Source organism: Primulina eburnea, chromosome 12 (assembly GCF_022965805.1).
Source record: "Primulina eburnea isolate SZY01 chromosome 12, ASM2296580v1, whole genome shotgun sequence".
Lineage (NCBI taxonomy): Eukaryota > Viridiplantae > Streptophyta > Magnoliopsida > Lamiales > Gesneriaceae > Primulina > Primulina eburnea.
Genome location: NC_133112.1, coordinates 7,003,132 through 7,027,661, shown reverse-complemented (window position 1 = coordinate 7,027,661; position 24,530 = coordinate 7,003,132). Strand labels below are relative to the sequence as shown.

Sequence of the window (24,530 nt, the reverse complement as noted above, 5' to 3'; positions counted from 1 at the left end):
AATATGTTATATATCTCAAATAATTATTTGTTCAAAGAAATTAATAAAAAAAATATGTTATAATTAAGTACAAAATTTATAAAATCCTATAAAAAAAATTTCACAAAAGTTTATAAAAATTTTGTAAAAAAGACTACATGAATCTACATAAATTTGTTTATAAATCTGTGAGATTCTATAAAAGTCAATAAAAATCTTGCAAAAAAATCTACATGAATCCACATAAATCTGTATAAATCTGTGAGATTCTGTAAAAATCAATAAAAATCTATCAAATTCATAAAAGTCTATCATTTGAAAAAATCATTAAAAGTCATCAAAACTCTGGATTGAATACATCCCACTTAGTTGTTTAGCTATATCAATGGCTCATGTCAAATTTTGACCAAGAAATGAGTATCAAACATAAAAAAATGCTACAAAATATAGCAGTTAATTTATGGGTGTCAATTTGGGTGGGTCAGGTGGGTTGAGTCTGGTTGAACAATAGTACTATTTAAAAATTGCTCAACCTGAACCAAACCCGAACCTGAACCTGAATCAACCCGATCAACCCATCAACCCGATTTTGAATTTTTTAAAAAAATTAAATAAAATTCAAAAAATAATAATAATGATATTTTAATTTAAACACATAATAACAAAAGTTCACTCATATTTATGATTTAAATTTGAAAGTCTAATCGTAAAAAAATAGAGTATATTTACTAAATCAAATAAATAATTATTTAATTTAAAAAATAAAAAATATTCAAAATAAATATTCAATTATGAAAATTTATTATATAAATATACAATAAATATTTTTTCAGACATAAAATTTATAAAAAATGTAAGCAATATTTATTAATTATATATTTTAAAAAATAAATTTTTCTGGTCAGTTATCGGGTTTAACCCGAAAACCTCAAACCCAAACCTTATTTTTTCCGGATTGAACCGTGTCGGGTTGGTGGGTCGTGTCGGATTTTGACATCCCTAAGTTAATTAATCTTATTTCGTACTAAAGTTAAATTAAAAAAAATACATTAATTATGTCAATGTCTCTTGTCAAATATTCAAAGATGAAATGAGTAAATTGGGTGTAAAGTCGACCAACTTAAGAACTTTTTTTTTTTAAATGAACTTAAGAACTTAATGCATCATATTTGGGGAAAAAAACCTTAAATAAAAGATACAGAATTCATGCGCTTGTTACATATCAAAGAGTCATTATTACAAACGTATTAAGAGTGAAATATGCAAAGATGCAACAACCACTACCAAAAGCATTTTCAGAGATGAATTGATCATTGATCTTCATCTGAAAAATTGATCAACAACACCAATCAAAAGTTGAATTAATCAATTTCATATCAGAGTAACCATATACTTAGTATATAGATCTGATCAATTTAAGTTATATATTAGTTAATTTAAATTAAGAATACTTGATTAGGGTTTAATTATACTCAATTTCTCACATATTGTACCATATAAATAGCTAGACATCTAATTAAGTATCCAATTATTGTCAATTTACATCATTATGGCATGATGGTATCAAATGACGTTCATTGTTATAGGAATCTGATAAGCCTGAATCTTATAGAGATTTTAAGGATTTTGTTTTATCATATTCATGTTTGTCTGATATTGTTATATCTTATTTTGTGCTTATCTAGAATCGTTATCCATTATCTTTTGTTTATTTGGATTAATTTTATAAAATTTGTAGATTTGAATAGAAGAGGAAAAAAGACTGATTTTGGAGATAAGATGGTTTTATAAGGATTCAAACATTGAGATTTTCATATAACTTTTTATATTTTATTCATATGAATTCAAACATTATGTTTTTGTTTTTGTTTTGATTTTATTTTCTTGATTTTAATTATTGATTGATGTTAGCTTTATATTTTTTGTTAATAGCTTGATCAATTATTTTTACATGTCTGTTGATTAATCACGAATCCTAAGAAGATTGTTTAAATATAGTAACAAAGACGTCAATCAACAAATGGTTAAGTTGACTAGGAATTGTGTTCGATTTCAGTGTGCGGTTTTAAATGAAAACTGAAATTCCACAAAGATTTAATGCAGGTAGATGTAATTAAATTCAATTAGAAATAATTAGAATGTTATATTTAAATGGGTTTAAATCTAACATAGCTAATGATAATAGTGCAACTCAAATATTTTAAAACATATAGCAACTCAAGCACCACGTGTCGATTGTTCTATATAGCAGAGAAAATTATTATACCCAACAATCTCTCTCCTAATAATTGCCCTATTTGCAATCAATTCGAATCGAATTAGTGGCATTGACTCTGATAACAATTGTTAAGCGCAATAATTGTACCTACTGGAATAACGATCAACCGTTGTGTTTGAGCTGCTATACGATTTAAAAGATCTTCATCTCAATAATTTTATTTTTTGCAATCAATGAGAATCGAAGCCATGATACCAATTGTTGAGTGCAATAATTGTCATTACTGGGTAAAACAATCAAAGCATGGTGCTTGAGTTGCTATACAGTTTAAAATATTCGAGTTACACCATTATCATCGGCTATAACTTTTAGCCTAATGGTAAACATTTGATCCTAACAACTGATATCCGAGCCAAGGTCACGATTTCGATTTTCACTGATTACAAGGAGTACAATTATTGAGAGAAAGATTATTATGTGCAATAATCATCCGTGCTAGATGGACGATCGAACCGTAATGCTTGAGTTGTTATATGTTTTAAAATATTTGAATTACAGTGATATAACTAATTATAATTTTTGATCAAACAAATTCATATTTGAGACAAATCAACTATAGTTATCACGTTTTACAAATTATTTATATCACCACATATATTACATACATTCAACAATATACTAAAAGACACATTATCTTTCTCTTGCACTTGATTGATTTAACAATATCAGAAAACAATAGAGGAAAAAAAAAAGAACAATTTAGAACATAGTAAACATGAAGATCAATAAAATATTTCCTTTTGTGGATATAACTTCCCACTGAGTTTCAAATTTACCTCATACTATGGTGCATACACAAAAGAATTACTCAAAACACAGTAGCCATACAAGAGAATTAAAGACATCACCGTTGTGAATTTTCTCTACAAATGCAACATATTACATGAAAATACACTCGAATGTCATAAATAATTACAGTCATCATATACAAATTATGAAAACAATAGGAAAAAATTAAAAACAGATTTATCAAGTCTAGAACACATGTTTATCTTCTTACAAAACATGTCTGGATACAGAAATAGATCTATCGATGTAATGTCAACCCACATCCTGACAGCGAGTATCACGCGACAAAAAATAGGAATATCATGAGAAAGAAAATCAATACAAAGAATATCTTGATCATCAGCCACCTATTTGATGAGATGCTGTTGAGATACTTCAGCAGAGCTCCTTGAGCTCCCTCCACGTTGGCCACGGTATCATCCATGTTCTCGTCAATCCTACAAAAAACAACATTTTTTTTCAGAATTCAAAGATATTGGTTAGAAGAAAGATCCAAGAATATAATTAGGAATCAAACTTCAAGGTATTCAATTTTAACATACATTTATAATTTTGTTACGACTTAGTGATTTGAACATCTCCTACCATAATTATTTAGCTACGTTTTCAGTTATATAAGGAAGTGGTAATAGTCAACTAAGTAAAAGAGATTAATACGAGCTTTAGCCCAGATAAATCATAAATCGTGTTGCTAATTTAATTGTATCAAGAATGATATTTGAGAAGTACATGCATTAATAATCATAATCTCATTGGAAGAAAGGTACAAACTAGTTTAAATATCAAATTTATGTTTATGGTCAATTTAACATATGAGAAGTTAAATGCATCCCAGAAATATCTTTAACTTGCTTCATCTTAATTAACCGTTTTCCCATTTTTCAGTATTACCAGCAAAGCTTTTCATCTTGCTACATATTAATTAACCATCTCCCATTTTTCAGCACTACCAAACTGAATGTCTATACCCGGAACAAAAATTTTGCGCAATAATTTACACTGCTCAAAATCTCGAAAGATTGACTTGATAGTTAATGTTCTGAAAAGAAACATCAGTACACTAGATTAAATATAAAGTATTTGATAATTTATCATACTGGGATAAGAAGTCAAATATATTTGATCATATTGATATAACTAACAGCAGAAACATTAAAATAGCACGAGGTTTGAGTTAAGCAATGATTACGTATGAACCGCCTCAGATGATTGTTATGAACAGACATACAAGATCACCAAGGTCTTGACAAAGTGTCAGTAGGAAGTTGGGAGTATGTGACAATCAAAAGGGCAAATATAGACCTGATAGCAATCTCCCCTTGCTGAGAAACCAAAGTAGCCAGCTGATTGAAGATATTGCCAAGCTCATGAATAGTAGATTCCACATTTTGAAGAGCCTCAGCTCTACTTTGCATGTAGCTGTCTTGTAATGGAACCATCTGCTGTTGCTGTTGATTTTGTTGCTGCTGCAGTAGTGGCCGAGTGTCCCCATCCACTTGATTTCTGTTGAAAACAGAATCACAGTAAATAAGCTCAGACACTCCATGGTTTCCGTTTACATCTGAGAAATTCAAATAAAATGCTTCTTCATCTAACAAGTATATTACAAACAAATTTGACGGCAATCTGCATTTAAGGCCTTCAAGAAATGCAAGTCACATGATTGTCAAGTAAACATAACCTAGTTTTAAAAGCAAAAGGATAAAGCACAACCATTGGATAAATTGGGAATCATACTTGTGGAACAATTGAGATGAAGATTTTTCTCCATTAGCCCATGGAAGAGGAGGGTTAGCTGAGGTACTGGCAGCAGGGTTCGCGACTAAAGGACGTTGGCGAACAAAAGGGCTCGTGGGGTTCTTGGAAGCAGAAGAAGAGAACAACTGTCTTCTGTTTTCATGAACCTTCAGGTTCTGTAAATACACCAGAAGAGGAAATACAATCGATATGCACCAAGAAAGAAAACAGACTGGTAGATTAGTAAACAAAACAAATAAAAAGCAATTCTCAAATCACCTCTGTACGCATGGTCAAAACATCCTTGAACTCCTTCGTGGTGCTCATTAAACGGTTTTTCAAATCATCGACGACTGTGGTAGAATGGGTTGTGGTGTCACTGGATATATTCCCACTAGCATTGTGTGAATTACTAAGAAGCTGGAGGTCCACTACAGCAGAATTAAGTGCTGTAATGTCTTGCTTAATAACAGCAGTTATCTCCTGGATCTCCATCGAGGGGTCGTCAAAAACCGAGGTTCTCTTTGCCACTACAGTAAGCAAGTATAAGATTACCAATCCACTCAAGCGGGTCTATACATGCAATGTAAATTAAATCACAATCAGAATATCAAGCTTCAAGCATAAGAACAAATAAAGATTAATCAAGTTTTGGAATATATAAATATATATATATATATAATGGTGTTCTGCATCATTTTTTCCAGATCGTTTAATTTTTGAAAACTCACCAGCCGGATCATTTGGTCATTGCAATCGGATCAAGGTAAGAACATACTACTCTCTGACCGCATAGAACCAGAACCAAATTATTCATGAGTTAAATTATTCGTCAAACAAGGATCATCTAGTCTTGACAAAATGTACAAATTTGCATTATTTATAAGAAGTATCACTTGGAAAATAATGTATAGATAAAGAACCACAAAAATTCAGTTTCAATTCCCTGATTTAAGATATGGACGACCACAGCTAAAGCATACAACACATAGCCATCTACAGATGATGTATGTCTATGCATTTCTTCTATCAAAAATTTCAACCGGAAATAAACTGCGACTTAACATTTAAACAGGCGACATTCAATTCAACAGTCGATTATAGTAAAATATGTACAGCGCAAGCAGTATAGTTGGCCTAAAATGAGAAAAAAAAATTCAAATTCCTTGCTGCCTCGCATAATTATGAAAAAATGTAAGTTTTGACACCCTAAATACAGAGAGTAGTTCCCTACTAATTTGCTGCTCTGCCGTTGAATTGATTCAATCCCCTGGAGCTTGAAGAGCGTAGTGTGCAGACAAGAGCAAAAAAAACAAGCATGAGTTTAACTCTAATAAATCTGTCTACAAATCATAGTCACAGATGTTTAAAGAAGCATATCAATCAACATTAAAAAATAATAATTCAGAAAAATGATTCTATCATTCACATTTTGCCAGCTTCGATAGCTTCTGCGAGGTCTGGTGGATTCCAAACCCGATTTTCGACGCTCTGCGATTGAATTCCGATTGCGTAGCCACGGCAGACCGCTGTTCATCGGCCTTCGACCCACTGCTGCTCGGCCCATTCGGTGACGCAAGCGACTTCTTTACCTTCTCCGATATCCCCAAAAACTCCTGCGTCCGATCCCTAATCGACGCATTCCCGCTCTTCAACGGCATTTCCACGACAAAAACAGATAAAAAATTCAATATCGTGATAGCATAAAACGTCTAACAAACAAACAATCGCCCTCGAATTTCAAGAAAATCAGGGATCGTAGGGTGTAGTTCAGGTAAATATACAGGATCTTAAACCCTCCGCTACTTGGAAATGGAAAGAAACTAGGAAAATCTCGGATCTGAGAAAGTAAAATACAATTCAAGGGAAAAAATTTACATGGAAAATTTTGGATATATACGTGAATTGAGATTTTGGTACAGATTACATTTTTCCTTCTTAATTAATTAAATTTAATCGTTGATAAAATGCCACACAATTTTTTATTAGATGCCAATTATACCCTCCACCGACATGTATTATGCCCTATTTAGTATTTTTACACACACATACATACATGTTTATAACCAAGATATATATATATATATATATATATATATATATATATATATATATATATATATATATATATATATATGTATATATATATATATATATATATATATATATATATTCGTGCAACGCTATCTTGGTTATAAGCGGGCTTCGGACAATAAATTAAATCTGATAAATCATTTATCAAATTTATGAACTATATAGGCATCATTCTTAAGAGTCTTGTTGTTTAGACAAAAATTTGTGTGAGATGATCTTACGAGTCGTATTTTGTTAGATGAATCTCTTATTTGAGTCGTCTATGAAAAAATGTTATTTTTTATACTAAGAAAATTACTTTTTAGTGTGGATGTCGGTAAAGTTGACTCGTCTCGCAGATAAAGATTCGTGATACCGTCTCACAAGAGACATAATATATTGTTTTTTATGGAGCAAAAAAATTGGGGTGGAACATCAAACAAGTCATTGTTACTTAAACAAGGAGGACATCTAATTAATTATCATGTTACTCTTGTCTGAGTTTTCAAGGTTATGTTTAGTTCGAGTGATAAATGAAAATAGAGATATATAATAAATAGACATCATTTATTCGATTGACTTTTTTTACTTTCCAGGGTAATTTGACAAGTCTGAATTAAGTTCGCACTATTCATGCAATTTATACACACTCGTGACTTGTTTTCCTTTTTCTAAAGAGGGGACTTTTTTTAATCATAAATCGAACAACATTGCTGGTAAATTCGTAAAATTACTTATATAATGTGAGGGATTCTTGACTTCTAATTATTATTACAATGTAATTTGATTAGAGTTAATTAATTACAGCAAAAAACAAGTAAAAATTAGAGTTAATTAATTACAGTGAAAAACAAGTAAAATTTTCTCCAGAATGAACCTAAAATGTGACCACTATGATTATAATACTAAAATAATATATAATAAAATATTGTCTAAACACATAATATCGTAAAATAAGTCCACACATGACTGAAATCAACTAAATGCAAGCAACTCATATCATAGTGACATGTCTCTCTCTCTCTCTCTCTCTCTGTGTGTATACATATATATCCTCTTTGGTCTCCTGATTACCTTGAGTACTTCTCATTGTCCACACACAAAGACGACGACAACCTCACTTGGGGTTGAGCAAATGTTCTGTATAGGACAACTATAATAAATACAATATGTATCTACGCAATGATATGTGATATGCAATACATGCATGTCGTGAAGATATCAAGTCAAATGCTCATTCACTAAACATGTATCAAAATCAATCAAATTGATATCAAATCAATGCTCGAGCCGACACACCGGCTCAGTCAAGTATAAGGGAATATCCATATGATAGCGTCGACAAAGCGTCATCAAAACTCAAATCTCAACCAATCAATCATAAGGCCATGAATGACTATGTTTTTACAGGCCACATAATATCAAACATTGTATCGTGCTCAAAACCCCATAATCAAAATCTAATTATATAAAGGTATCCAATGATCATTATATGTATAAAATGATGTGTGTTAACAAAATATTTATTTTATAAATCGATCTACCCATCATGAATGTCATATATGATATCAACTCAACAAATAAGACATATAGACACATATAATTTCAGTCAAATCAATCAGTTATACAACAAAGGACAAATACATGTCGTATATTACTTGGTTGCAACATATAATCTCAATTCTTCATCCCCGATTTAATGTAGATTTATCCGATATTATCATTTCAATGCAGAAAACCAATCTACAAAATCAATATATTTTTTTCCATCAATGAATTCATCAAAAATGCGACTCTAATAGAGTATTTGAATGTATCAATTCATTTTATACCATTCAAAATATTTGCATTATCAGGATAATTATATTGTATTATAAATCATAATAAATCATTGTTATACAATATTAATATACATCTATTCATTTACATTGAAAATTTTAATTTCCAAAATTGTTTTGAAACTTTGAAAATTCTTATAAAATTGAAATCATAATATAATTAAATTCTGAATTTGAAAATCAGTTTCTTGTCGACTATTATATCTTTTATATTGATTTAGAATTCAAATACATGTTATTCCAGCAATTCCATTAATAAATGTGCTGAATCCAAGAGAAAATTACATCAAAAGAATAGTATCAACACGAGGATTCCGAAAATATATTTTGTTTTGAGTTCCGACAATGTTTCGAGGTAAATTCAGGTACGCAAAAACCCACCCAGCTGCGTGCATAATGCTGTCCGGAACGAGTTTGCCAGACTTTGGCATGTGGGTGTGCGCCTTATTCTATTCGAAACTCTATTTTACACTTGAAATTAGCAAAAATCGTCAACATTAAAGTTGTAGATCTATATCTGGGATTTATTTTCCGTTGAACTCACTTAATTTGAACACCGGGACAAGAAAGTTATGTTCATTCTCCTAAAGTGTGTCAATGCAGGAACGTCAATAAACACGACATTTTAAATTACTCGTATTTCCAAATGGATTTGGATAAAACTCAAAACACAAAAGTTTTAGTGTTATGTATTATCTTTCTAATAAAATTGATTCATCTCATTTGAAATAACACTTGGATTATTATGCTAGAAACCGTAACATGTGTTACTTCTTTATTGTGGTTCAACATATTTTTCTAACATAAATCAATTACTAATTCAATCTTTCATTATCACAATATATTTTCTCACTTTATCAATTACATACTTTATATTCTCAATAATATGTCAAATATCATAAATTATCGATAATCAAAATACGATTTATGATAATACGATGTGAAATCTTTACATATATCTTTTTCACAAATAAGTAGAAAACAAAAAAAAAGTATTGCATTCGACTTTGATTTCGGATCTCTTTCAATCAAGGGCAGTTGAATGTTTCTGTGAGAATATTTTGTCAATTTCTTTTCCAAGTTTGGCACGGGAGAGGATGAGAGAAAAGAAAAATATATGAAAATAATTAATAGAAAATAGGATAAACAAAACCATTGAGAATCAGTTTGTTTCGGCAAGTAATTTTATTTATTTATATTTTTTTGGGAAATGCATTGAAATTCTTAATCTAAAATTGTAATTTAATTTATTTTAACAGAACTGTGATTTAATTTTCAAAGAGAAGAAATAGGAAAAATAAAAAAATGGTTGTGGAGTATTTTGGTCATTATAACAAAATACCCAAATTTAATACAATAGTTTAGAATCACACCAAACACCAATAAGATTTATTCTATTAAGTAAAAGGTCATCATATTAACTGAATAATCTATTTAATGTTACCAATTTCCAATCACTACCCCCTTCACCTTTTTTTTTACAGAAATAAATATTGACCACTATTTTTTATAAAATTAAGTCACGAGCTTTCACAAGCAAATTATGTTTCTAAAATATGGTCTGACGATTTTTATTTTGGCAAAAACTTATGTGAGACGATCTCACAAGTCGCATTTGTGAGACGGATCTCTTATTTGGGTCACTCATGAAAAAGTATTACTTTTTATGCTAATAGTATTACTTTTTATTGTGAATATGAATATAATTGACCCGTCTCACAGATTATGATCCTTGAGACGTCTCACATGAGACTTGCTCTTTTATTTTTTAGGCTATAAATTTGTAGATTTTTTGAAACAAGAAGCAGCCAGAGAAGGAATGGCAAACTATTCATGTGAAATAATTATTGATCCTTAACAATGGCCAAGTTGATCGTTATCATCCTTAACTGATGATACACTCAAACTCTGTGCAAGTAATCTACTGATTTTGTCCCTCCTCTCTCTGGAGAATCCTAGGGTTGTTAATAAAGTTTATTAATTGTTGCTTATTTATGTATTTTTGTTTACGCATGATTTCAAGAATCTTTTTTTTTTCGGTTTCTACACCTGGGTATCTGCTAGATTTTTCCTTTGCAACTGATGATTATAAGGGTTTCAGTTTATCTTTGCACAAGATTTATAAAACTGGATTTTTGGTTTTTTTTTTTTTTTTTTATAGATCACCGATTTCATTGTCAATGAATTTGTATCTTGCTTGGTTATCTTAAAATCTTTTATTTGAAAGTCCTGTTTAAGCTATCAGTTTTCTTGATTGTTTGTTTTTTCACTTATCATTCAAATCTGATGTCGAAATAAAAAACTCGTTACGTGGGAGCAAATCTTCACAAAATACCTCGGAAATCACAGAAAACGACCGAGATTCGTCAAGAATCCCATATGGGGGCTCTAAAATATCACCACCCTGTTCGGGTTCTTCCCTGGCCAGTGCTGCCAAACGGGCATGAGCTGCAGTTTTTCCAGCAAGTGTGATCGTGGGTGTCGAGCCTTTGCTCGCTTTGAAAGATGTCCCGAGCTCAGAAAAGATTAATCATTTCATCAGTAAGTTGAGCTTGTGCTGTGTGGTGTATGATTTTATTGACCCTGCAAAAAACATCCAAGAAAAGGAGCTCAAACATGCCACATTGCCTCCTAAATTCTCAGAACCCGCAATTTTAGCTTCTTTTAAGATGTGTTCCATTGATTTATTCCGTCTTTTCAGCCTAGCTACCGGCCGATTTCCACTAGTTTGGCTGAAATGCGATACTGATGATGAACCAAAATTTGATCCCTCTCAGTCATGTTGGTCCCACGTGCGGAATTTGAGATAGTAAAAACCCGAAAATAAAGAATAAACTGACACCGAGATTTACGTGGAAAACCCCTAAAAATTATTAGGGTAAAAACCACGGGCAAGATGAAAAGAATTTCCACTATAATATTTTGTTGTGTACAACTCACTCACTGTGTTTCCAAAGAGAACATACACTCTCTTAATACAGGAGAACAAACACCTCACAAATATTATAGAACTAAGCACTCAAATGCTTATAAAATGAGAGAAAACTCGAAGAAGGGATGAAGGGATGATTTCAGAATGAAGGGGGAGCTCTATTTATAGAGCCCCTGACCGTGTGAAAACGCGTATAAAAACGCGTTTTCTCCTCTATATGAAATTTCATTCAGCAAAAGGCAACCCACGTTTTAAATTCAGCCTTTGACTGGTCCCCCCCCAACTTTCTTTTGCCGACATTTCTCCCACTTGGAGATTTGATTGAGAATCAAACACATCTCCACACATCCTTTCAATCTTGCCATTCCCTGCTGCTTACGTTTCCGCTAGGTCACTTGAGGATCTACACCACTCAAACTTATCAGTGTTCACTGGCTTGGTCAAAAAATCAGCTATGTTGTCCTTCGTATGGATCTTCTGCATATCCACGCTTCCTTCTTCTACTACTTCTCGCACAAAGTGAAATTGTACTCCGATGTGTTTTGTTCTGGAATGAAAGGCTGGATTCCTTGCGATGTGCAAGGCACTCTGACTGTCACAAAACAAAGGAACACTCTCTTGTTTGTGGCCGATCTCCTCCAATAACCTTTTAATCCATATTGCCTCCTTGCAAGCTTGAGTAGCTGCCATGTATTCTGCCTCTGTTGTAGATAACGCCACAACTGTCTGCAGTTTTGAAACCCATCTTACTGCTCCTCCTGCAAGTGTAAACACATAACCAGTAGTAGATTTCATCTTATCAGGATCACCTTCATAATCTGAATCGACATAGCCCCTGAGTGTAAAATCTGATCCTCCATAACATAATGCAGCATTCGAGGTACCCTTAATATATCTAAGGATCCTCTTAACAGTGCTCCAATGCTCTCGTCCAGGATTCGCCATATACCGACTAACTGCTCCCACTGCTTGAGTAATGTCCGGTCTTGTACAGATCATAGCGAATATCAAACTTCCCACTGCTGATGCATACGGTACTCGAGACATCTCCATCCTCTCTGCTTCACTGCTAGGACACATCTCGGAGGATAACTTGAAGTTAACAGGAAGAGGGGTCGAAATTGGCTTGCTATCTTGCATGTTGAAGCGTTGCAAGATTTTCTTCAAATAATTTTTCTGGGAAAGCCAAATCTTTCTGTTGCTTCTGTCTCGGTGAACTTGCATCCCTAGAATCTTGTTTGCTGGTCCCAAGTCCTTCATATCAAATTCCCTAGCCAACTGTGCCTTCAATCCTTGGACATGATCTTTGTTGGGGCCTGCTACCAACATGTCGTCCACATACAACAACAAAAAGATATAATCATCACCAGACCTCTTGAAATACGTACAAGGGTCTGCACTCAGTCTGTTGTATCCAAGGCTCATGATATAGGAATCAAATCTCTTGTACCAACACCACGGCGCCTGTTTGAGACCGTACAAAGATTTGTTCAACCTGCAAACCAAGTTCTCTTTGCCTTTTTCCGGAAAACCTTCTGGCTGGAGCATATAGATTTCTTCTTCAAGATCTCCATGAAGAAACGCCGTTTTCACATCTAGCTGTTCTAGATGTAGGTCAAACACCGCACACAATGCCAGCACCACTCTGACTGTTGTAAGCCGAACCACAGGAGAAAATATCTCATTGAAGTCAATGTCTTCTTTCTGAGCATACCCTTTTACCACCAATCTAGCACGATACCGCTCCACTTGGTTATTGCCATCACGTTTGATCTTATAGACCCATCTGTTTCCAATGGCTTTCCTTCCTCGTGGTAGTGTAACAAGATCCCAAGTTTTATTCCTGTCTAAAGCCTCCAACTCTTCTTGCATTGCTATCATCCATAAGGATACATCCGAGCTTTGAGTAGCCTCGTGGAAACTCGATGGCTCACCATCCTCTGATAATAGACAATATGCAATGTTGCTTTCAGTGACATAATCTGAAAGCCAACCTGGTGGTCTTCTGTCTCGAGTTGACTGCCTCACATTGGAAACCTCAGACTCAACATGTTCTTGTTCTTCGTGCTCTGGTACTGCTTCACAAGAAACTTGACCTTCGTCCGTCTTATTTTCCACCTGAAAAATAGTAGTTTCTGAATTCGGTGTGCCTTTGTCTCCCTTTACTTTATCTTCCTCGAAGATAACATCCCTGCTGATGACAAGCTTGTGAACAGTAGGATCCCACAAGCGAAACCCCTTTACTCCATCAGCATAACCCAAGAAGATACATTTTCTGGATTTCGAATCCAACTTTGATCTTTCTTGCTCATTGTACAGAACGTACACCGGACTTCCAAATGTATGCAAATGAGAATAATCTGTCGGCTTCCCAGTCCACATCTCCATCGTAGTCTTCAGATCAATCGCCACTGAAAGAGAACGATTGATAATATAACAAGCGGTTTTGACTGCTTCTGCCCAAAATGATTTTTCTAGACCCGCAATCCTCAACATAGCTCTTGTTCTATCCAACAAGGTCCTGTTCATCCGCTCCGCCACTCCATTCCGTTGAGGTGTGTAAGCCGTCGTGAACTGTCTCTTGATGCCCTCATGTTGACAATATGCATCAAACTCGTCAATGGTATATTCTCCTCCATTGTCAGTCCTCAGACACTTGATTTTATTTTCTGAATCAAGTTCAACCCGCGCTTTGAAATCTTTGAAGATCTGGAAAACATCTGATTTCTTCTTGATTGGATACACCCAACATCTCCTAGAGAAATCATCAATGAACGAGACAAAGTATCTCGCTCCTCCTAGGGATACAACCGGTGCTTGCCAAACATCCGAATGAATCAGCTCCAATATGCTTTTGCTCCTGGCAGTAGAAGTGCCAAACTTTAATCTGTGTTATTTACTGGTAACACAATGCTCACAAAAGGGTAGTGACACTTTTGTAAGTCCCGGCAGCAGCTTCCGTTTTGAGAGAATTTTCAACCCTCGTTCTGACATATGCCCGAGCTTTCTATGCCATAACACTGTTAATTCTTCTCCTGAACCAATTGATGCAACAGCTAGTTCTGCCTCTTTGTGTGTTTCTCCCAAAAGTACATACAGATTTGCAGCAACCTTTTCCACCTTCATAACCACAAGCGCGCCTTTCACAATTTTCATGATCCTATTCTCTATCCGAGTTTTGCACCCGATGTCATCCAATTGCCCCAAGGACAAAAGATTTTTCGTAAGTCCTTTCACATGTCGTACCTCCTGTATGGTGCGAATGGTGCCATCAAACATTTTGATTTTAATAGTACCGAGCCCAGCGATTTCCAAGACATGATCATTTCCCATGAATACAGATCCTCCTGAGATTGGTTCATAATGTTCAAACCATTCTCTCCGAGACGTCATGTGCCACGTCGCTCCTGAATCCATAATCCATGTGTCACAAAATTTGTGTCTGCCTTCTGCAACTGTTGCTGCTTCGCTGAATAATATTTCACCACTGCCTGAAGTACTGGCCACATTTCCTTGAGAGCTTTTATCGATACTCGTACACTCTTTCTTGAAGTGCCCTTTACCGCCACATTTAAAGCAGTAAATATTTTTCTTCTTACTTCTTGACTTTGATCTACCTCGTCTTTGACTCCCACTGGAGTCACGGTCCATAAATCTTCCTCTTATCAGCGGCAAAGCCTCTGACTGCTTCGAAGTTACCAACCTATCTTCCTTATTCTTGCGCCGGCTTTCTTCTCCGAGAACCGCAGTTAAGACATCGTCGAACCTTAGAAAGCCCATAAGAATATTGTTGGTAATGTTGATGATAAGTTGATCGTATGAATCTGGTAGACTTTGAAGTAGAAGCTCCGCACGTTCATTTTCCCCTATTTTATGCCCCATGGAAGTGAGTTGGGCAAATAGAGTAATTAGTGTGTTGATATGGTCGGTCATCGATGAAGATTCCGCCATCCGAAGAGTATAAAGCCTTCTCTTTAGGAAAATCATATTGTGTAGCGACTTGACCTCGTACATCTTTGTTAGAGTATCCCAGATAACTTTAGCTGTTTTTATCTCAGAGATACTTGACAAAACTTCGTCTGCTATAGCCAAGTGTAAATTGGCAACAGCGTTGTCATTCATCTCATTCCACTTTCCATCATCCGCAATCTCCACCGGTCTGTCTCCAATAGCCGCCAAGCAATTCTCCTTTCTTAAAACTGCTTGTATCTTTATTTTCCACAGCATAAAATTGCTTCCGTTGAACTTTGCTATCTCGTATCTTCCCGCCATTATGTCTACAACAATTTTAGTAGACCGGACAAAATAATCCCGCCTTAAATAAAAAATCTCAAAAAATCTTTTCTGATGTGGAAGATCAGTCTAAGCTGCAACCACAGAGCATACTCAGAATTTTAGGAAATTTTAAACCAAGGCTCTGATACCACTTGTTGGTCCCACATGCGGAATTTGAGATAGTAAAAACCCGAAAATAAAGAATAAACTGACACCGATATTTACGTGGAAAACCCCTAAAAATTATTAGGGTAAAAACCACGGGCAAGATGAAAAGAATTTCCACTATAATATTTTGTGGTGTACAACTCACTCACTGTGTTTCCAAAGAGAACACACACTCTCTTAATACAGGAGAACAAACACCTCACAAATATTATAGAACTAAGCACTCAAATGCTTATAAAATGAGAGAAAACTCGAAGAAGGGATGAAGGGATGATTTCAGAATGAAGGGGGGAGCTCTATTTATAGAGCCCCTGACCGTGTGAAAACGCGTATAAAAATGCGTTTTCTCCTCTATATGAAATTTCATTCAGCAAAAGGCAACCCACGTTTTAAATTCAGCCTTTGACTGGTCCCCCCCAACTTTCTTTTGCCGACAAGTCACACTTGCAATTAGTCTATGATTTCCTGCTCAAGTTTCTGGCTTCTGCTTCTTTGGAAGCTAAGGTTCACGAAGAAATATATAGATTGTTCGTTTATTTTGCGAATCATCGACTTGTTTGATTCTGAGGATCCGAGCGAACAGGATTGTTTGAAATCGATTCTGCATAGAATTTATGTTAAGTTTATGGCACACCGCCCATTTAGCAGGAAATGTGTAAGCAGTGTGTTTTACCGATTAGTATTTGAGACCGAGAAGCATAACAGGATAGCCGAATCGTTGGAGATTTTCGGGAGTGTGATAACAGGATTTGATTTGCTTTTAAAGGAGGAGCACAAGATATTGTTAAGATTTAGACATGTGTTTTTTGACCAAAATTGTAGGCAAGAAATTGTGCCTATGTTTACATGGCCGTCCAACGCGAACGTTCGCACTACCGTCCAAATGGTGGCTAACAAAATTTGAATCTACTGGCTTTCACATTTGAAGAGTTTGCTATATATAAAGCTCATTTGCTAGACATCTAATCCCAACAAGCTTTCTAAGCATCCAAAACTCAAGAGAGCAACTCAAGTGAGAAGAAAAAAAATAGTGTTATGCTTGTGTGAGTTAGAGAAAATATTTTCTCGGTTATACGCGGGTTTGAGATTGTCAAAGATTGAGTGTTGTATACACTTGTAATATTTTCTCCTTATAACAAAGATTTGCAGTAGATTCGTGGACGTAACATATCTTGGGTGAACCACGTAAATCCTTGTGTTCTTGCTGATTATTTCATTCCGCATATTTTTTATCATCACGATCGTTATCGTTTCGGTGTAATTTTCCAACAGATATTTCTCTTAAGAACATTGATTCCCCTGCACAAGTCAAAATCTTTGGCAATTTACTTCAGTCAACTGTGTTTTTGTTTGATACAATATATTGAAAAATATCCAGAGTTGGCCTGTAGCGTGATCATGGGGCTGTTGAAATACTAGCCGATTACAAATACCCAGAAGGAGATGATGTTCTTGGGTGAGCTGTGTTAGACTATGTGCTCAGCGAACCAACTTGTGACTTGGACTTTATTGACTGTAATGAAAAACGATCTTTATTTTAATAATATTTTACGGTTTTATCCAATTATGACATTATGTTTTATCTGTATATTCATACAAGCTGCATAGATAAAGTTCTTGAATATACAATAGTTATAATGAGGTCTACATCGCAACGTAAGATCATTAAATTCATTAGAAATGTGTCATATATTTTAAACATGTACTTAGTGGAATCAACATCTAAAATAATGATAAAGATCGATTGAGCTTGAAATTAGCATCTGTCATATAAATGTCATGCTTCATTAGTAAGATCATGAAGATGTTCATTCATATAGATGAGTGATCATATGATGATGCACTGAACGACCCTCCCTCAAACTGTCTAAATGGTTCTCACTTATCGAGTGGGATAGGCTGCTGTAATGGTTGTACACTATTAGTCCTTTGACTGGGACAATGTAGAGACTCTACGTACTAACATGCACTTTGATCCGTTTACCAACTCCATTGAGGGTCATCAGGCAACGAGGTTGGGTGTAGTTTCGAAATACGCAGGAGCAAATGCATTGTAGTTGGTGATTCACCGTTTTTCTACGGGCAAATATATCTTATGTGGTCTGATGAGTTAATAGTGCAAGGAATTTCTGATCATAGTACGACGTGTGCATTTTGGAAATGTGTTTCCTCAATTATACATACCATGCATCACATCGTTATCGAATTTATATGTAAGTCTCGATGTATCAATGGTTGTAGACTCGATCGAGATATATGAGTTGAAGGGACCGTACTGTAAGGTTAATTGACTTAAGGTTGTTGAAGGCACAATCATCGATATCTAGGAGATCATGAGGCGATGCTACTAGACACTCTTACCATGATCCGACGGGTGCAATCTCATTCTGACATTCTTGATCAATGAGTTGATGAATAGAATGAGGCTAATTAAGGTAAGCCCGAATAAGAATAAATGATATTCTGAATCACATGGAGATGTGAACCCACAACTAGATATATCCTTAAACCATTGAGGGTCACACAAGTATCAGATTCTATGTTATGTCGAGAAATTCGAAGTTCAAAGAGTTGAATATAACGACTATAGTTTGATTGAGATCAACCAGAGTGCTTACAAATGAGTTTATAAGCTGATTTCATAAAATGAATAAATGGAAGCTAACTTAATAGCTAATTAATGAAGGAGAGTTGAACTGCCATTTCAGTGAACTCCATGTTTTGGTGAAGGAGTTCACTAAACTCGCATATGCCCAATATGGAAAATGAAAATTTTGATTTTCAAAATTATCAATATATAAACAAGATTTGTTTCATTGATAAATCGACATTGTCAGGTCGTCGATTGAGGTTACAGTGAGTTCATAATCATTTATTTAGTGAATTTCTGATTAAATGATAGTACTAGTAGTGGTGACTACTAATATATACAAATTCTCATAAAATATTCTAGAGGGGTCTAAAATTAATTAACTAATAATTTAATTAAATAAATTAAATAATAGTTACTTAGTTTAATTAATATATCTATGCGTGTATTAAAAGTTCATGTGTAAATTTGTTAATGTTTATATACATTTTATATGGAGATATAAAGATGTATATATGTATTATTAATATATCATGTATTATCAAAAATTGATAAATAAATGATATAATGATAATATAAATTTTATTTAATGAAAATTAAGAGTCCTTGTGAGACAAGGATTTGGAAATTTAATGAGAGAGTGACTCCTCAGTGGATCAACAATTAACCTCTATAAATATTTAATTGAAGGTCGTACTAAATAATCAGAGTTTTTGCACACAAAAACAAGCACACAAAAGTTCACCAAAATCCTTCCTGATCTCCAAGCAATTTCGGCCACTTCAAATAAATTCTAAGAAAATTTTCGACCAGGTCATTCCATCACTGCCACGTCTCACCCACGCTGCACCGACTCCGGATTTTAGAAATTCGGATATCTGAGTCTCAACGAAGAATTTTTGTAACTTCTAGTGCAATCCAAACAAATAACATAGTCACTGATCGTTGACCTAATTTGATGATCAAAAAGCTGAGACCCGTTCGAAGGGAGAATCCCATATTGGTTTGAAATACAACGTTTAAAACACACAAGTACACAATCTAAACATCTCATATATGTTAAATAAACATACGGCATCTAATTATAGTTTTGAGCATCGAAATTAAAAATTTAAAACATCAGCTACGCTTTGAGTGTGAGAAAATGGTACACTAACAGTAGTATCAGAGCCAATTTTTATTCTCAATCGTATGTTTTAAATCATCTTAAATAATTTATTTCTAACCACGTTTGAAATTCCAGGAAAACCTGAAAAATAATTTTTTTGGAAACAAAAAAAATCATATTTTCACGATTGCCCGAAAAAGTCATATTCCAAGAATCTGCATGACTTTGACTCATATTATTGGAGGATCTCATATCATCTGTCCACTAAAGTTCGACATTGATGGACCAGGTTCAACATGTGAAGAGAAAGGTGATTATATTATGGAATCATCCTCATACGTGAGTCAAAATTACATGAAGGCTACAAGGAGTTGCAATTGAGCTCTACTTTTTGGAAATTATGATTGATTGATATTATTCAGAATCATGATTTAACAATTGGGTATTGCGTACTCACTAAGAAAATGGATTTACCATTTTCATCATATGGTGGTGAAAATGTCAAAATAGTGGGAACCCATTCGTAAAAACAAAAGTTCATATTTTATGTCTTATAAAATATTCAACAATGATTATCTCTTTCATATATGTAAATATAATATAATAAATAGACACATCAGCCTTTTACGCTTCTAATAGATTGTCGAATTCTGGAGTTTACCTACAATATTAGAGATTACCAACTATTTTTTCCACTGGGGCAGTCTTCGAACTATTACCTGAGAAGACAAAAAATTCAAAAATAAATCTAATTGTAAAAACAAAATTGTTGTGTTAAACTTTTACCAAGATTTGGTGATAAATTTAGGGTGCATACGTCGTCAATTAACTAGTAAATTCGTAACAAAACAAGAGACACAAAGTAGGAGACTCGAATAAAAGAGGTTCTTTTTCATGTTGTCGGAGTAGGTGTCCTCAAAACTTTATCGTTATATCATGCATATGAACAAATAAAGATTTTGAGGTTGTCATAATTCATGATAAATGTGATTATACAACAATAACAATCATGTAATACATTTTTTGTAGTTGTATTCGTCGTCAGTTTCCAAGGTATCCTAAGACATATATGATGAAATAATGATTTTGTCATACGAAAATTAATAGCTCTGAATGGCTTGGGGTAAGAATTCAAACGCAAAACAAATTTTGTTTTTTGTTGAAAACCTTGCTTAATAAATTAATATTTGAAGCCAATGCTTCGGTGTTCAATTTCAAACAATAAAATAGAGAAAAGAGATCCAGTTAGTGACTTCACTGGCTAGTTTGGAGCTCAAACTTGAATGACAGTAACTTCTACGAGCAAGAAATTTCAAATTTTAGGACTCCACCAGATTTAAAATACTTGCATTAAACAATTACTAACAAGTGCACATACCTTTCCAGAATTTTCTTTGTTTCCAACTATAGTTTGGCAAGCCAATCTCCAAGACTCGGGTTTCTGCAGAATCAAATCAAACATGAAAGGAGACAACTTTAACCAACACCAACACAGTAGAGTATTGAAAAGCCAGGAGATTTATCAAGAGAGATTTTTTTTCATAAGACGAAAATGGTTGACTTGGACGATGCTGTTACAACAATATCAGTAACCAACATCGAGAAATTTTGGAACAAGTCTCAGCACTTACGATCGAGCAACATCATTAAACAAAACAGCAATGAGAAATCTTCGAGAGAACAAAGAGTCATGCCTTTTTAAAATATCGAAGTTCTGTATTTGTTCTCTCGTTAAGGAGCTCCTTTCCATCAATAATCTGCAAGAAAGGGAAAGCATATGGCAGAATTAAACAAGAGATACATGTAAAATAACAAACTAAAACATTAGAATTGTAATTCAAATCTTAAGGATATGGCAGTTTGTCAAAATTTTCAATCTTTCTTAGATAAATGAAAACTTTGCATTGCAAATTGCAATACAGGTCATTTAATGCATATGCATCATGTCTGCCCAATAGACTGTTTCACTTATGAAAGCAAGCAAGAACCAGAAAGCATAGTCATTCGAGACTTTAGAGATGAAAATAGCTGATACAAGGCTCGGTGTGTTACCTCCACTATGCAAGTTCCACAACTCCCACCACCTCCACAGTTCATCACTTTACCCTGTCCAAGTTAAACCAAGTGCACGTTTAAATGAGTAAAGACACAAAATTTATTAGTGCATATTTATGCTATGCAAGTGTCGAAATTACTTACGTATGCCGCGTAGAGCTCAATCTTGTTATCCAACATGATGTTTCTAAGCAGCTTATCCCCACTTATGGCCGTAGCTCTATCCACCGGATACTCCACTCCTCCTGCATTGGGCTACAAACAAATTTTAAATTAATTTCGCAACATTTCAAATGGATATTAGATAAAAAAGTGTTTCCAGTATCCAATTCTACCATTACTTAATTTTTCTCTGGATTTTATGGAGTAATTACGAATTCAAGAGTCAATCTCGAATACAGGACATCGAAAACAAGCCAATCCACGATGTAATTTGATTTCCAAGTTTATTCACGATATCAAAGTAACAGAAATGAGGTAAATTTCATAATCGTGATCAGAATACGAACGGAATCCGTACCCCGATAAATTCTAACTGAATCTCAGGTACTTCTGGTGGGGCAGCCGAAGTTTCCGGCGAAACAACGGCTGTCACTAAAGGTAATGGTCTCCTCCCGAGGATCAATGTGGCAGGGCTTCGGTGGCTAGCAGAGGTGAAGGAAAATTCCGGCGGCCTGAGCGACATGGTGAAGGAACTCATGGCAGCCATGCTTACGGGCTTTGAGATTCTACTGTGTGAGAATGAGACACGTCTTTTTCTGATTTTCCATTAATTTATATTGTTGAAATAAATGATTTGAATATTGAAAAGTAACAGTTGAATATTTGAATGTAGAAAATAAGAGTTGTAAAATTAGAAATTTGTGTGTGATGATGTAGATAATGATGTATTTTATTTTTTGGATTATGTGTAATGAGATGTGTAATGAAACTCTATAAATAGATCTCTCATTTGTGAAGAAAATCACAATTGAATAGAGAGAAAAATATTATAAAGTGTGTAGTTTGGTAAATTTTGAGAGTTTGAGATTTTTACTTTTTACCATAAATTTTTACTTTTCAACAACACATTATTAGCACGAAGCTCTAAAAGTCCTACATACTTTTCCAAGCTCCAAACAGAAGAAAAAGGTAACAAAAGTAATAATATCTATTTTACTGTTATTTATTTATTGTGTATTTATTTAATATACAATATAATGTTATTATTAAAAATAATAAAAATAAATTATTCATAAACTTGTTATAAATCCTGGGAGGATGTTAAGACGACATCTCACACTCCCGGTAAGGGATACGACAAGTATAAAAGCCTATAAGGTTTTTAAACAAAATAAATTATGACACTCATTATAATATTATGATATGATATACATAATTATTTAAACATGTCTAATATTATATATACCATATTATTACCATAAAATTATACAAATACATACCTTTATTTTTTTGTACACCAACGGTCATAAATAGTAAAAAACGGCTAGTTTTTGCCCTATAAATATGATCTCACAAACACATTCAATCACTCCAACTTTTTCTTCTTCTCTAAAAATTATTCATCATCAAATTTTTCGAAGAAAAAAGAAGATGGCTTTCTCAAAGATATTTTTAATTATTTTGGTTATCATACTCACGAGTCTTGTATTTATCGGAGAATATCATCCTCGTGCGTTTTCTTTATTTTTACAAATACTTGTACTTGTTGTTTATCCGTTATTTTGTATTGCAATATTTATTAACTAATAAAATGCATCGTAATTTTTTTTAGTACCACCATGTCAAATTTAACAAAGCTCGAATTTGTTGCGCTCGACATCACGGGAAAGAATTATATGTCATGGACTCTAGATGTAGAAATGCATCTTGAGTCATTGGGTCTAAGCGAGACCATTAAAGAAAATGGCATATGCACGTCACAAGAAAAGGCAAGAGCCATGATATTTTTGCGTCGACATCTCGACGATGGATTGAAATGTGAATATCTGACTGACAAAAATCCAATGGCTTTGTGGAAGGGATTAAAAGAAAGATTCGAACATATAAGAGAAGTTATACTTCCGACCGCCCGGGATGAATGGAATACATTGAGATTCCAAGACTTTAAAAAAGTCAGTGATTACAATTCGGCGATGTATAGAATAATCTCGCAATTAAAATTTTGTGGACATGAGGTCACAGAATCTGAGATGCTTGAAAAAACATTTTCCACGTTTCATTCATCAAATATTACTCTACAGCAACAATAGAGTACGTGGATTCGCGAGATATTCTGAACTCATCGCCTGTCTTCTTGTGGCGGAAAAAAACAACGAGCTATTAATGAGAAATCATCAGTCCCGACCCACTGGATCAACAGCATTTCCAGAAGTAAATGCTGTAAGTAAAAATGAATTTAAACCTGGAAACCAAAATCAATTTCAAAGACAAGGTTTTGGTCGAGGTCGAGGTCGTGGACGTGGACGTGGAATTGGTCGTGGTCGTGGACGCGGCCGTGGTTTTGAAAATAATAGAGATAGTTATTTTTATAACTCATCTCAAAAGAGCGTCCCAAACCATCCACTGAAAAGGCATCATGAAAATACAAGTGTTAATGAGAATCACTCAAAAAGATATGAAAGTTCTTGTTACAGATGTGGTACTCCAGGACATTGGTCCAAAGTTTGTCGAGCCCCTGAGCACCTTTGTAAACTTTATAAAGAATC

The 24,530-nt window shown here is 34.1% G+C and overlaps 2 protein-coding genes and 1 pseudogene across 2 annotated transcripts; 1 reads left to right on the top strand and 2 right to left on the bottom strand.

Annotated features, from left to right (window-relative positions):
* Positions 1-3,086: 3,086 nt before the first annotated feature.
* On the bottom strand, positions 3,087-6,727 carry LOC140807987 (syntaxin-32-like). Its single transcript, XM_073164975.1, has 5 exons — positions 6,213-6,727; positions 5,063-5,313; positions 4,784-4,959; positions 4,349-4,549; positions 3,087-3,483 (listed from the first exon to the last, which is right to left on the bottom strand). Exons 1-5 carry the CDS (start codon positions 6,442-6,444, stop codon positions 3,324-3,326), a joined length of 1,020 nt encoding a protein of 339 aa, XP_073021076.1. The 5' UTR covers positions 6,445-6,727; the 3' UTR covers positions 3,087-3,323.
* Positions 6,728-9,039: 2,312 nt separating this feature from the next.
* Positions 9,040-17,338, top strand: LOC140806607 (serine/threonine protein phosphatase 2A 57 kDa regulatory subunit B' kappa isoform-like; annotated as a pseudogene).
* A 2,955-nt stretch (positions 17,339-20,293) lies between these two features.
* LOC140807500 (photosynthetic NDH subunit of subcomplex B 3, chloroplastic-like) lies at positions 20,294-22,591 on the bottom strand. The gene is made up of 6 exons (XM_073164359.1): positions 22,343-22,591; positions 21,967-22,077; positions 21,820-21,873; positions 21,462-21,524; positions 21,146-21,208; positions 20,294-20,486 (listed from the first exon to the last, which is right to left on the bottom strand). The coding sequence occupies exons 1-6, from the start codon at positions 22,529-22,531 to the stop codon at positions 20,451-20,453; spliced, it is 516 nt and encodes a 171-aa protein (XP_073020460.1). The 5' UTR covers positions 22,532-22,591; the 3' UTR covers positions 20,294-20,450.
* Between the last annotated feature and the right edge of the window lie 1,939 nt (positions 22,592-24,530).

What these genes read in the sequence shown, in the direction of transcription:
- LOC140807500 (XM_073164359.1), bottom strand. Translation starts at nt 22,531, where the DNA reads ATGGCTGCCATGAGTTCCTTCACCATGTCGCTCAGGCCGCCGGAATTT. An exon ending in AACTTCGATATTTTAAAAAG is followed by an intron (nt 21,209 to 21,461) that starts GCATGACTCTTT and finishes TTGATTCTGCAG; the next exon opens with AAACCCGAGTCTTGGAGATT. An exon ending in ACAAAGAAAATTCTGGAAAG is followed by an intron (nt 20,487 to 21,145) that starts GTATGTGCACTT and finishes TTGTCTTCTCAG; the next exon opens with GTAATAGTTCGAAGACTGCC.
- LOC140807987 (XM_073164975.1), bottom strand. Translation starts at nt 6,444, where the DNA reads ATGCCGTTGAAGAGCGGGAATGCGTCGATTAGGGATCGGACGCAGGAG. An exon ending in GCTATCGAAGCTGGCAAAAT is followed by an intron (nt 5,314 to 6,212) that starts GTGAATGATAGA and finishes TGCTTACTGTAG; the next exon opens with TGGCAAAGAGAACCTCGGTT. An exon ending in CAAGGGGAGATTGCTATCAG is followed by an intron (nt 3,484 to 4,348) that starts GTCTATATTTGC and finishes TGTTTTTTGTAG; the next exon opens with GATTGACGAGAACATGGATG.